Raw genomic sequence first — 14,403 nt, forward strand, 5'->3', positions numbered from 1 at the left:
AGCTCTGGAATCCCTGAATTATCCAAGGTTTTTTTTATGAAAATCTTTAAAAAGAAGACGACCAGAAGCATCCTTCTTTGTAGGCTGATGGTGAAATCTAGTATTCAGTTTGGTTGAAAGACTCCAACTTTGGTATACCAGGCAGACACCTTTCACCAGCACTTAATAAGCATACATACATTATATATAATGTGTGCATACATGCGCACACCAATTAAGCACTGGTGAAAGGTGCCAGAGCGACAGCACTCGAAAGTGAAATTCTTAAATATATAATAAGAAGTTCACTCTCTAGTGCTGTCATTCTGGCACCCTTCACCAGTGCTTAATTAGCATGCACGTGGCTAGTGAAAGCTGTCAGACTGACAGCACCAGTCTCCTACATCATGAATATAAATCAATCTGAATATGAAAAGGTCTTTTTAAAATTAAATTATAAGCAAAATAAAACTAAACATTTTAAACAAAATAAACTTTAAATTCAAAAATAATTTTCAGATATACATGAATAAATAATTAAATATGCCTTACTATTAAAAGCAAAATACTGGAGAACAGAATACCTTTCTCTTTTATGTATCTGCCAAGACCCTTATTCAGGGTTCTGTATTTCCCCTGCAACAGTCTGCAAATGGTAAGTGGCCAGTGAGGATGAAGAAACATCTGGAGTTTTGCAGCATGATAAAATTGTTAACTCTTAAAACTTGGTAAAAAAATGCAAACTCCCTACACTGACTGTCAGAGACATCATCAGCTATAACAAAAAGTAGGGAGTAGAATAGAACATTGCATTCACCTCTTGCCAATTAAAAGTTTTTCAACTAATTAAATAAACAACAGTAATAGCAATGTTTTGAATGTATGTAGCATTTTCCATCCAAAGATCTCAAAGCACTTTGTTAATATTCATGAATTAAGCCTCACAAAAATAAAGCCTAGATCTTTTGATTCCCAATCTTGTATATTAAATCACAAGACCATCCTTCTTCCCAGATCAAAGTCTGTATCAATACTACATTATTTCTCCCCCTCTCTACAGTGTGAAGCACAGAAACAAGAACTCACCTGTGTGAACTTGGAACCTGGGATCTGGCATGGTGAAAGAAGGCTGCAGTGACAGGATGACAGGGGCCTGACCACGTAGAAGGCTGCTGTTCATAAGGACATTTATGACAGCTATTGCTGTGTAAACAAAAGGACCCGATGTCACCAAGAACGAGAATTTTGGGGAAATTTTATAAACCTATGGAAAAGAAATTAAATAAAATTATCAGCATCAATATTGGCAACAATACCGCACATCTCTATTTCTCTGTCCATCTAATGATCTTGAAACACTTGGATAAATTAAGCAACGTATCCCTGACAGGTAGAAAAATAATTATCTTAATTTTACAGCTGAGGAAAGAGAAGCACACAAAGTCAGAGAGCTGGGAATAGAGTCTTTATCTGGAGACTCCAACTCCAGTGGAGTGACCACAAGAGCATCTTCCCTTTGCTAAGTTTACCCAATTAGAAGTTGTACAGTACAGTGGTTCTCAATCAGGCTTATGTGTATCCCTGGAGGTATGAAAAGGTCTTCCAGGGGGTACATCAACTCATCTAGATATTCACCTAGTTTTATAACAGGCTACATACTAACGAAGTCAGTACAAACTAAAATTTCATACAATGACTTGTTCATACTGCTCTATATGCTGTACACTGAAATGGAAGTACAATATTTCTATTCCAATCAATTTATTTTACAATTATATGGTAAAAATGAGAAAGTCAGCAATTTGTCAGTAATAGTGCGCTGTGACACTTTTGTATTTTTAGGTCCGATCTTGTAAGCAAGCAGTTTTTAAGTGAGGTGAAACTTGGGGGCACACAAGACAAATCATGCTCCTGAAAGGGGTACAAGTAGTCCAGAAAGGTTGAGAGCCACTGGTTCAGAACATTCACCTTTGCTTTTGCAAAAAGTACTGCAGGAATTTAAATGGCCACAAAGTGGTCAGGACTTCGGTTTTATGGATCATCTCTAGCAGCACAGTATCTCATCCTCTACACGATATTGGAGGGCACTACAGATTCCATACCAATAACTGGTGACTTACTGAATCACCAGCATGGCTTCTTGCATACTGGACACACATATGGTAGTGTATACATCCCATTGACTCTGTGTGTGTGTTATGCAGGAAGCAATATACACACAATATAGTTTATAGATATAATACAATTTTGTATGTATACCTATACATACACTTTTTTTTTCAGAAGACACTCCTCCCCCTTATTTCAGCACAGCTACCAACAGAAGCTTCCCACAATTCATATATCCCCTGCTATTCCTTTCAGAAGATAATTCTAGAGTTGAGCAGTCTATTCTGAAGATCTCTAGCCATCACATAACAGATGAGGATCTAAATAGAGGATTTACTATAAAACCAAGTGAAGGTTTCAAAGCAGGCGCTTTTGTATATCCTTACAATATTATATAAAACAAAAACAAGGTGAAGGATTTGAGTATTTTACAGTATTTCTTTCTCTAACAGGAAGTCTCCCCTAACCCAGTCAACACACCTACTTCCTGGCTGTTTCTTCACACTCCAGTTCCCTCCATCTACCACACATGCTCACATTGTGACACACTTTCTACACAAAAAGCCAAGACCAGAGCCCTAAGACTTCAGGTACACTTCCACATCTTTACAGAGGGAGACACCAGCTCTCTCCAGACCTTGCCCGAATGATGGGATACCCTGAAGAATTTGCAGCTGAGGATCAGCCTTGTGGAAGAGCACAAAGTGCTACCAAATCCTAGCTTACATGTCTCTTATTGACATCTCTATGGCAGCACAAATTAATAGAAATTAATTTTCAGAGGACACAACAGAAAGCCTTTTCTTTTTTGAAAAACAAAATGAGCAAGATGTATTAAAAAAAAATTTAAAAAAACTGCAAGAAACAACCTCAAGTATCAAGGAAAAAAATACGGTCTCAAGAAAAATATATACAGATTTCCCTATATTCCTTGTAATTAGACGCCAAAAGCGTGCTACTGTCAGATTTTATTATAAATGGATCCAGACCTGTAGCATTCAAATTAGTTCAATATAAACAGTTCAATATAAACAGATATTTCAAGCCTTTTTGCCTGAAGTTTACCCTTTTATCTCAAGAAGAAATGTTTTCAGCAGCTTCAGTTTGTGAAATGGGGAAGAAATGCCAGAGAAATGTTGTCTAGTACCCACAAAAGACAACAAGCAAGAAAAAAAGAGGAAACAGTGTTTCAATCCTTCAGCTGCAATTATTTGGTGTTTGCTAAAGTAAAACATGCAGAAGGAGAACAGCCCAGCATAGCACGAACTGATATTGATGTACTCTAATCGGACACTTCAGTGGTAAGAGAAGAAAAAAACTGTTATCCCCTAAACTCCCTCAAATTTTGCATAAAGTATTTAGCCTGAACAGTCAATACACACCAAATGAGTCCATTTTTGTGCTTCATCATGACAGGAGGTGGACAGTAAATCCAAAAGAAACTTAATTTGAAAGATTTTGAGAAGTGTGAGCTGGAGAAAGGTAGTGAGAGGAGAACTATTACAGGCCCAAGACAAAAGTCTAAGTAGTATGCTTCACCACCACCACCGTACCAAGTGTCTGATAATAAGAAGTATCCCTAGAAAGCACTTTATTTCCCAAAGGTTTACCAAGGCCGGTAGGTGTTAAAAGTGAAATTCAGAGCGTTTTATTTTTTGAATTATTGTGTGCGCGAGGATGTGCAGCTTAAGATCCTAAAGGCAACATTTTCAAACCATATTTTGGCACCTAAACAAAAACAGCCTAAATTTCAGAAATGACAAGCACCCACAGATCTCACTGAAATTAATGGGAGCCACAAGAGCACCTCCAAAAAACAAGGCCACTTTTATTTAGATGCCTATCATTTAAGAGCCTAGCTTTAGATAGGCAGGTTTGAAAATCTTGGTCTAAATCACTAACAGGATTAGGAGAAGTCTTAAAACATAAATAAATACTATAATGACCTGACTAATGTGTATTTGTATACTGCCTTCCATAGGATAGAATCAGAACTGATCAACTAGTCTCATAAGCCCCATGCAGCACAGAGTTGACAGATTCTCCTGAATTCAGACTGCAAAAGTTGAAAGAAAGCATTTTCAATTCCTGTTTAACATTAATATTTGTTCATATTTCAGCGGAGCAGCAGTTACATCAAATTGCAAATATTTTATTTTTGTAAAGGATACCTTGCTACTATGCTAAATTTAACAGAACTGCCTCCTATTTTACTGTGCTGTAAAAATGAAACATCTGTAAGCTATAATAGGAGATGTAAAAAAAGAAAAATTAAAAACAAAATGTACTAATTTACCTCAAGTTGTACTTTACATAAACCAGTTCATGACACTGTTGCCAAAAAAAAAAAAAAAGCTAAGCACCAAGGAAGAATCTGTTTAGAGAGCTGCATGATTGCAGTCATTAATACATTTTACTATATTGGACAGCTGTTAATTTTAAAGCCTAACAACCTTGGCAGTATTCCATTACTGACATGAACTTATATTCTGGTAGGGTAGGGAAGCAAGAATACTTCAGCTTTCTGGAGTACGAAACAGCTACCCCCAGTGCATCACTAAGAGAAAACACATACGATAGTACTCTTCTAGTTCAACATAAGCATGAGTTATTTTACAGAGCTGTTCTCTGCCTTTGATGAGAAAGAATTTGCAAACGATGAACCAAGGCTCAGAAGACTAGCTGCATTATTTATAAGAAGAGCGGACTCCCAGCAGCCTTAGGGTCAATATATCCTGTCAAGAGGCCTGCATGGCAATAGTGGACATAAAAGGAATGAGTTTGAAAGAGAAAAATTTCATAAAGGGACAGGATATCAGATGTTTGCTCCAGTCACTTTACAAATATTTAGTAATATGTCTGGTTTTATTGCAGTTGACATCACCACGTCAGCAGAAGTTTCTCATATTACTGAAACATACAGGGCTAGTTCTCAGCTGGTGTAAATCAGTGTACGTCCACGGAAGTGAACCTTTGACTTCAATACAGCCATGCAGACTTGCACCAAATGAGGATATGGCCCATAGTTTGGAATCACTGGATTTGTCTAAATGGAGAAGAGAAAGGACATTTCATTTCAAAATGGTTTATTCTGAAGATCTACTGTAGAAGCACCTATTCTAAGCTACACAGACTATTCATATACATAAAATGTAAAGGATATAAATAAATAATAGTACTTGCCAGTCATAACAATTCACAATTTGCAAAAATAAATAATACAATTAAAGAGCTTACCGGAAGCCTAGATAGCCACCCTTAACAAACCATCCCATATCCCTTTAATCCACATCACTATCCTCCTTCAAAAAGCCCAGGAAGGTAGAGGAGCCTTGTAAAACCAATTGCTTAGGCGAACAGAGGGATTTGAATCCAGGACCCTGACAGTTAAAATGATGAACTTCTGCCACTTAAACCAGAGGACTAAATAATGTAGCAGAAACTCATAAACCACTTATGTGGACCAGCTACAAGATGTGGACAAAGATCCACAGTCTTAGGATAGGTCTTCACTTCAGAGTTAATTCAAGTTACAACATTTGAGTTTCTCCACTTGAGCTAGCCTAGCTTGGGTGACAGCAACCACACTGTAAAGGTACCTCTAGCTATACTAGAAGTATTGCATGCACACAGGTGCTGTAATGAACCAAGTGAGGTGTTAGGTCTTCCAGGGAGCACATCGCTTAGTTCTTAGTGCTACACTGGTGTCTCTCTTTTGTGGTGTACTATGGGAAAAGTTGTCTGTCCTTCCTGGGCGCATGGACAGAAGTAGTCTTAGACTGTCAACTCGCTACAGGACACAACTTCTGGTTGTGTGTACCTAGCCTATGTTTCCGTGAAGACCTGGGTCACACTCAGAATGATGACATGTACCAAATGTTGGCATTCATGTGGACAAATAAAGGACAGGAGACGTGAAGCCCAGAGTCTTTTGGCAGCAGTTTGTTGCTCTCGGAAGGTGGAAACATGCTTTACTAAGGAGAACACACAGGCTGCATGCAGGCAGGATGAAGGGACAAAGGCAGCTCATGCAGACTGTCATAGCTGAGAACTCGCTCTGTGCTGACCAGCTGTTCCAAAGCACCAAGTGGCAGGACTGCAATGTAACACAGACCTGGGATGAACAGCAGCAGAAACAGAACTTTCACCACTTTCCTGGAGTTGTGTGAAGAGCTTTCCCCAGCACTTTAAAGACAGGATACGCAGATGAGACAGACCGTACTAGTACAGAAGTGTATTGTTATTGCTATCTGGAAGCTGGCTACCCCAGACTGATGCAGGTCAGTGGCTAATCAGTTTGGCATCAGGATGTCAACCATCAGTGCTGTGGTGATGGAGATCTGCAAAGCAATTATAGCTTTAATGAATTATAGTTTGGTGAAGATTGGAAATGTTCATGAAATAACAGCAGTCTTCGAACAAACTGACAACCTGAACTGTGCTGGCACCATTGGTGGTAGAAATGTGCCCATTACCTGCATGCTCCACAAGAACCGCATGACTACATAAACCAGAAAGGATACTGCTCCATTGTTCAGCAGTCACTGGCTGACCACAGAGGGAGGTTCACAGGCAACTTCATGGGATGCACTGTCAGGGAGCATGATGCCAGTGCATTCTGGAGATTCTGCCTATCTGAAATTTGACAAGCGGGGACTTTATTCCCATCCAGTGGGATATCAATAGGATGTCTGTCTCCTCTGTTACTTTGGGAAACCAGCTTATCCTGTATTGCCCTGGCTCATGAAGCCCTGCCCGGATAAGAGGACATCTGGCAGAAGGTTCAATTATACCATGTGCGGCTGCAGGATGGTGGTGCATTTGGCTGACTGAAGGTTAGATAATGTTGCCTACAAAACCATTTAGACTGCAGCTTCTAAAATGCCATTCATGTCATTGGGGCATGCTGTGTTCTGCACAACAGATGTAAGGTTAAGAGGGAATACTGTGGACAAGACTTGGGCAATGATTGTGCTGCTTTACAAATCCGATACAGGCAGCCAGAAAGTGCATCAGCTAAGGTTGGGCCTGGAAGAGCTAGGGAAGTAACGGACTCCTTGGCTTGGAAGGGGAAAATAAGATAATGAAAGCATTTACTGTAATGGACTGCACCTATATGAGAATGATGTGCTTGTATATATATTGTCAAGCTGTGAGAGTATTAAAGTCATAGAAGTGTAGGACTGGACAGGACCTCACGAGGTCATCTAGTCCAGTCCCCTGCACTCAAGGCAGTTTAATAGAGTTCCTCTCAGTCTTGTTCTCAAAGTACTTACACACCAAGTGACTATACAACAAAAGATTTTATTGAAAGAGAGTAACACTGTCACTGCAGCTGTCAGAAGGTCGTCAAGTGCACAGGGGGTGCAATACCACGTCACCTGTAATGAAAACGCACATCGTCAGAGTTCTTGCCATCACTCTACTGTGCCTGCACAGGGCGGAGTGCACAGGGTACAGCTGACCATGTGCCCTCCCTCCCATCCATGGACTGGGTTACCCCTTCTGTAGAGGGCACTGGCTGCAGGATATGTTAGTGTGGAGGGGAGGCAACAGCAGGAGGCTGACCTGGACAGGGTCCAGACCCAAGTTGTACTGAAACCTGCTGCCATCAGTCCCAGCATGTGCTCAGACAGATCCCTCTACTCCTCATGGTGCAGTCATGGGTGATGTAATCTGCAGCCATCTTCTTCCTCTCCAGCATCCCCTCAGCTGCAGCCTGGTTCTGCCTGTCGTGTTCTATCATCTCCCTTGGAGCTCAAGGAGGCAGTCTCATCTACAGACAAAGTCCCTGTGCATCTCTATCAGCTGGTTATCCTTTATCCTTTTCCTTCAGAGGTTCTGGACCCTCATGCTGACTGTCAGTGGTCTCCTAGGTGGATGTCTCACCTGCACTGGGGCAGATGGCCCTGAAAAACAATGCATTATTCTTCTGCCCAGAACGGGAAAAAAGAAAAAGTTTCTTCCCTTTAACTTCACAGCGAGGGAAAAGTCACAACTTTTATCTCCTTGGCATTCATTGTCCTCCGTTTTTAAATTTCTCTACTCTGAAACTGCCCAGCTCCAGCATTCCCTCCCCTGCCCCCAACAATGGCAAATGCTTTATACAGTCACACAATTTTTTTTTATAATTTCATTTTTAAAAAGGGGGTTGGGGACTTGGGTGTGCAAGGGACAGGCCTGGGACGACAGAACATTAATACCATGACAGTACTGTTATTTCAAGTTGTGCTGGCAATGGAAGAGGTGAACCTGCCTGATATCCCTGTACAGGTGTTCCAGGATGCTGGGAGATAACCACCCATCTATGCTAGGAAGCTATTTCATCATCTGGTGAGTGATGGGCAAACAGATGACTGGGGACTAGTGAACTAATCTGGGACAGTATAAACAGGATGCTAAAATAGAGGCAGTAACACAGAACCATCACAGATGTGCCTTTGCAACCTGGCAGCCAAACCACAGACCAGTATTTCCAAGAGACTTCGGAAGTGTTCTGGATTTAATACTACCAAAGACCATGCAATGGATTTATTTCCTAGGCTAGTGGGTTTTTTTTGTTTGTTTTTTTTATATAAAGTTTTGGCTGCTCCAAAAACATAATGCTAGTGTGAGAAAACACACGTTGCTGTACACGCATTCTGCAGCCATGCTTGTCTCACCCCCATTGCTGCGTTTGCTACCATTGCTCGGCTTGTATTAATAGCCACGGCTTTGCACACCTGGAGGGGTGTGCACCACAAAAAAAAAAAATCACTGCTTGCATGTTTAAAATTTTGTTCCCCCATGCAGAATTCATCTTGGACTGTATGTGCCCAGTAGGATGGCATTTCTCCTCTTATCCCTCAAGTGTACCTGAAACCAGTATAGTATAAAAGCCTGCCCTCCAGCACCCAACACCCCCCACTACAGTAATAGAGATTGGTACTAAACAGGCAACAACAGCCCCCTTATGTTGTCATATCCCCCCTAGCCAAAACAAGGGCAAGTCACTCACTCCCTTACCCAACTGAGGTGATGCTGGTTCCTCTGCTGCATTCCCCCCAGTCTGTTTCTCCATCTCCTCCCCAAACAGGTCCTGGGAGTACTGAATGAGGTCAGACTGGCTGTGCGTGGACGTGGCAAACATCTGCTCTGCCTCTGCTGAGACTGCTGTGGCTAGTGCTGACCCTGGCTTCAGTTCCTCCCCTGAGTCCACACACAGGCCCTTGAGGTGTCCGGGGTGTACGCAGGCTCCATGTTTGGGACACTACTGAGCACCCAGTGCAGCTCCTCAGAGGATGGGGACATTCTAGGGGAGTCATCAGACTAGGACTTGTGGTTCTTTGCCTGGCAGTACAAGTTCTTCATGAATTTTATCTTCTCTAGTCCAGTGAATCCCGTCCTCAATGAGCTTACTGGAGGTAGCATTGTAAGACTTTTGATTTCTGGTCCTGGACCTGAAGCCATTCTGACTGGCCTCACACCACAGGTCCACAAGAACATTGGTGTCAGACTCAGGCCAGCTAGATGCATGCTGGGAGGATGCTCTACCAGATGCCATCTGATCTGAAAAGTGCAACAGGTGCAGAAAGCTGCGTGCTAAGGCAGTGTCTGAAAACCAAGGCAGGCTATTTATACTGACTGGAGATAACTTTCAGTCCTGAACTAAGGACCAGGTAGGTAAACACAACAAAAGTCCCAAGGTGAATTCTGGGACAGCATTAGAGACCTTTCAGTACTTATGCAGCCTCTAGCTGCAACCAAGCTGCATGCATTAGCTTGAGCATCAGCAGCACTCATTCTTCAACCAATACCCCAACAGGCCATCTAGCTTGAGTTTAAAACACCACTGTGCTCGAGCTCGAGATTTGTGAGAGTAGACAGGAACAACACTTAAGTTATAACTCAAGATGACTTTGCAGGAAAGACAAATCTTTCAGATGGGTCGCACTTGCAATACGCCTTGACGGTCAACACATCTGAGCTTTGTTCAATCAAGGGAGGCTTCGCTAGATTGTATAAATCTATACAGTTGTAGGGCTAGTAACTCTTTAAACAATGTTTATAAGGAAAGCATGAAGGCTTGGGGAGTTAATATTATCCCAGATTCAAATAATAACTAACTCCCTTTGTGACCCTGGGGCAAACTGCTGGATCTTCTTGTGCCTCAAACTATGTCTTCATTGCAGTTAAATTGATATCTACACTCAGATTAGCCTAGCTCAAGTGAGACACAGAGTTGTGTTAACTTGAGCTTTAGCTTACCCCTCCTCCTCCCGAACAGGGCAGACACCTCAAGTTACAAGCACCACTACATTCAAGTTAAGGATTTGTGTATGTGGACAGGAATCGAGTTAGGGGCAATATATGAGTTATAACTCAAGTTACTTAGGCAGTTAAGACAAGCCATCAGCCACCCAGGAAAGCTGGGAAAATTAAAAAAGGAATCTTGCACAGAATGAGATGTTGCATCTGTGCTGAACTATTATGGTCAAATTAACAGAAAGCTGGAGAAAAGCTCTTTGTTTATAAAACTTGGTTTGTTGAATGGACAACACTGAGTATAAACAGAAGATGTTTTGAATATTCTTCAAAATATTCACTAGAGTCAACAATAATAGTTAAGAATGAAAGAAAGCTAAGCCTGTAATTCTTAAGGTAGACAGAAATACACCCAAAATGCTAAACTGAACTGGCCCCAAAGAATTACTATTAGCATTACTATGTTAGTTACCCTTAGTCTCAAAATACAACATCCCAGAACAAAGATACTATTAAACCCTATGCTACTGTTGATAATCAAATTACGGAAATTAACCCTCACCTGAAAACCTATGTAAAAAATAGCATGACATTTACAAACTATTGTTTATTTATCCATATTTTATTTTACTTGGGGTGAATTAGCTTTCATCTTATCCAAGCCTCTTGCGTTCTTAAAATTGAGATGGAAATCTCATGAGAACACAGTATCAGCACTGTTCTATTTAGAACCCAGAGGGTTAACAGGAAGCGTAAGTGAAAAATCACTGGACAGGGAGAAAAAGTTAACTAAACTTTTTGAAGCCTTAAAGCACATTCAACTTAAATCTGGTGCAAAGTTTAGGGGTAATTTTCTTGTTTTCACCCATCCTAAATAGCACTAAGTTGCATGACACTGCTAAGCAATTCCCATTCAGACACAGCACAGACTTTAGACTGTTATTGACCAGCTGGATTACTCCGTGACATTTATTGAACTGCCTTATTTGCAATAATGCATCAATAATTTTTGACAGTGGCACTTCCCATAATATAGCTTGTTTTTTGCAAAAGGCCTTGCATTTTATGTGCAACATCTTCAAACTAAAAGAATGAACTTCCAAAGAATGTAAAGGATCTCTTTTTGAAGAAGAAAGTTACACAGTATATACTAAAATTCTGAAAACCTTATGCACAGTACATTTCATCCTTTTGTAATATGAAGTTGATTCATGCTTCCTAATTTTAATTCAGATCATTCCACACAGCTACATGTAATAAACTGTAAATTAAACTTTGCTTAGTCTTTAAGGGCCAGATTCTTCCACCATTACATAACAACGGTAATTATTTCAAATTTTAGAGTATCTGATTATTCAGAGACTAAAGTCAGCATTTTGTTTGCCACCCAAAAAACTACTTCTAGGGTCTGTCAAAAAAAATTTTTTTTAAAAGGGGTACTTTTAACTGAATGCGCCTTTAATGTAAGTTCCAACTTACACTGATTTTTTTAAGACTTGGGAACCATGTTGAAACATTATATAAAGATGACAAGAAGTAATTCTTCTGTTCTACTCCATGCTGACTAGACCTCAACTGGAGCATTGTGTCCAGTTCTGGGCAACACACATTTCAGGAAAAATGTGAAAAATTGGAGAAAGTCCAGACAAGAGCAACAAAAATGATTAAACGTCTAGAAAATATGAACTATGAGGCAAGACTGAAAAAATTGGGTTTGTTTAGTCTGGAAAAGAGAAGACTGAGAGGGGACATGATAACAGTTTTCAAGTACATAAAAGATTGTTACAAGAAAGAGAGAGAAAAATTGTTCTTCTTAACCTCTGAGGATAGGACAAGAAGCAATGAGCTTAAATTACAGCAAGGGATGGACTTTAGGAAAAACTTCCTAACTATGAGGGTAGTTAAGCACTAGAATAAATTGCCAAGGGAGGTTATGGAATCTCCATCATTGTTTAACCTGCTCTTAAAAATCTCCAAACACCTGTCAGGGATGGTCTAAATATCACTTAATCCTGCCATGAGTGCAGGGGACTACTGGACGAAATGACTTTTCGAGGTTCTATGATTCCCAGACTTGATTTGCACCCCAACCTGGAGGGTGGTCTAAGCCTTTAAAACAAACAAAAAACAAAAACACAAAACTTCAACATCACAGAGGAAGGAAGGGAAAACACTACTGAATATCCCAGACGTACCTATCTGTAGACTTAAAAATGACATTTAACAACTGAAAATTATTTCCTCGGTTCTTCAATCTACCAAGTCTTGAGTTCAGGATTCCATATTTCCCCCGCAAGCACTGATATCACTAAAACCTAAATGAGCACAAGCTATGGAAAAGGCTCCCTGCTTTGTTTTAAATGCTTGGGATGTCATCAGCTGGCACTGGAGAAAGACAGAGCCCTGAACTGATATTTTAGACGGTATAAGCTTTTCAATTCACCTTTCGATATTAATCTATGCAGGGGTTAAAGTGGGGGAGCTCTCAACACAGCAGCCAATAAAGAGGGTGAGCTGTGGGGGAGCACTGCTAAACCAAGCCAGAGAGGAAGGCATGCTACCCTAAATCTGTCACATTATAAAAATATAAGTAACAATTCATGTTACACTTGCACTAAAAATGCAAGAAAAGATGTTTTATGTATACAGTATTCCTGTTCAACCGCAAACAAAATTCCGTTGTGCTTTAGAAGCACCAGGTTTTTGTGTTTTTAATCATTATTTTATATAGGAAAATTAAAAACGAAAACAAACATCCCACGCTATAGCATTACACTAAGCAAAGAAAGCACACATTTGGTACCACTTACCTCCAGTTCTACTGATCGCCTGAACTGAACTCTCAGCACTTCTTTGATGGAATTACTGACATTTTCTAGCACAGCTTTGCGGGCCAGCACTGGAAATTAACGAGAGTCAGTAAGTATATTTTAGCTTCATCTATGGTGCTTTGGTTCTTTGTTGCGTTTTCAATTGTGTGACGCATGACAAAGCAGATAATGAGGTCAAGTGTGTTGAAGGCGTAAGACACAGGGATAAGGTGCAGATAGAAGTATAATTATACCCTGAAAAGGTAACTCTGTAAATAGCTTCATGGATTCTGTGGTTATTTTCTCTCAACTTTTTCCATATCAAATTAGTTCATTTGCTAGTAAAAACAATTTACTCTTACTTTGTAAGAGACGGACTAGAAATTCAAACTGGCTCTGAAAGTCAAACTGCGTTCTTTTTTACTTGAGCACTTGTAATAAAGATTCTGCTGTTGTAATACAGTTAACAATTCTGTAGATGATGCATAAGCCAGAACAGAATGCAAATCACTGTCCAATAACTGTGTTGGCTATACACTACTAATAGGCATTTAAAAAAACCAGTTATTTTTATTAAAAAAAAAAAAGTAAGCAAACACTGCCCTGATTACACTTGGAGGCAAGACTGTTGAATAAGAAACTACCTTAAAAACACTCACAGGTGCATTGCTAACCATAACCACACTTTAAATTATAACAGTGATTATTGAAAGCAACTGTAAAATGGCATCTCGGTGTTTTGTACTTATTCTCCATCAAATATTTGCATAGTAAAACTGCTCTGTTTACAAGTCCCCTCCACATCCCAAAAAAGGCTCTTTCTTAACACTAGAACAGCCAACTCACCCTCGTAGCTGGGAAAAATTAAACTCTGTTCTTTCTGTTTTATACATCAAACGCACACATTCTGACCATAAAACTTAAATGGAAAATTTTTGTTGATTGACATTAAATATGGCTCCTTCACAACTGTAGTATATTAGCTCGGCAGGAACAAGGCAACTTTCTTTTTAAGCGTACAAAGTCATGTTTCTGATCATAACCACACCACGTCCAACTAAAATAATCCAAATACAGGAACATAGCTCATTTTCACATGGTAAAATAAAATGTTAAAGGTATTTAGAAAAACTGACTTTAGTTTCACATGTTCTAAAGTTTATTTTAAATTATGGCATTTATAAACACTCCCAATACCTTCAAAGGGAAACTTATTCCACCATGCTATTAAAAGATTCTGCATAACAGTGCTATAAGAATA

General features: G+C 39.9%; 1 protein-coding gene across 8 annotated transcripts in view; it reads right to left on the reverse strand.

The window, feature by feature from the left end:
- KIAA1549 (KIAA1549 ortholog) overlaps window positions 1-14,403 on the reverse strand; it is a 212,605-nt gene that overhangs the window by 93,895 nt on the left and 104,307 nt on the right. For all 8 annotated transcript variants that reach the window (XR_012156097.1, XM_073322875.1, XM_073322886.1 and 5 more), the window contains exons 3-4: window positions 13,143-13,231; window positions 1,066-1,243 (exon numbers count right to left, since the gene is read on the reverse strand). Coding sequence is in view for 7 of the 8 variants with exons in the window: in XM_073322875.1 (XP_073178976.1) it covers window positions 1,066-1,243; window positions 13,143-13,231 (267 nt within the window). In the remaining variant the exon portion in view is untranslated. The remainder of the gene's footprint in view (window positions 1-1,065; window positions 1,244-13,142; window positions 13,232-14,403) is intronic.

Source organism: Lepidochelys kempii, chromosome 1 (assembly GCF_965140265.1).
Source record: "Lepidochelys kempii isolate rLepKem1 chromosome 1, rLepKem1.hap2, whole genome shotgun sequence".
Classification (NCBI taxonomy): Eukaryota; Metazoa; Chordata; order Testudines; family Cheloniidae; genus Lepidochelys; species Lepidochelys kempii.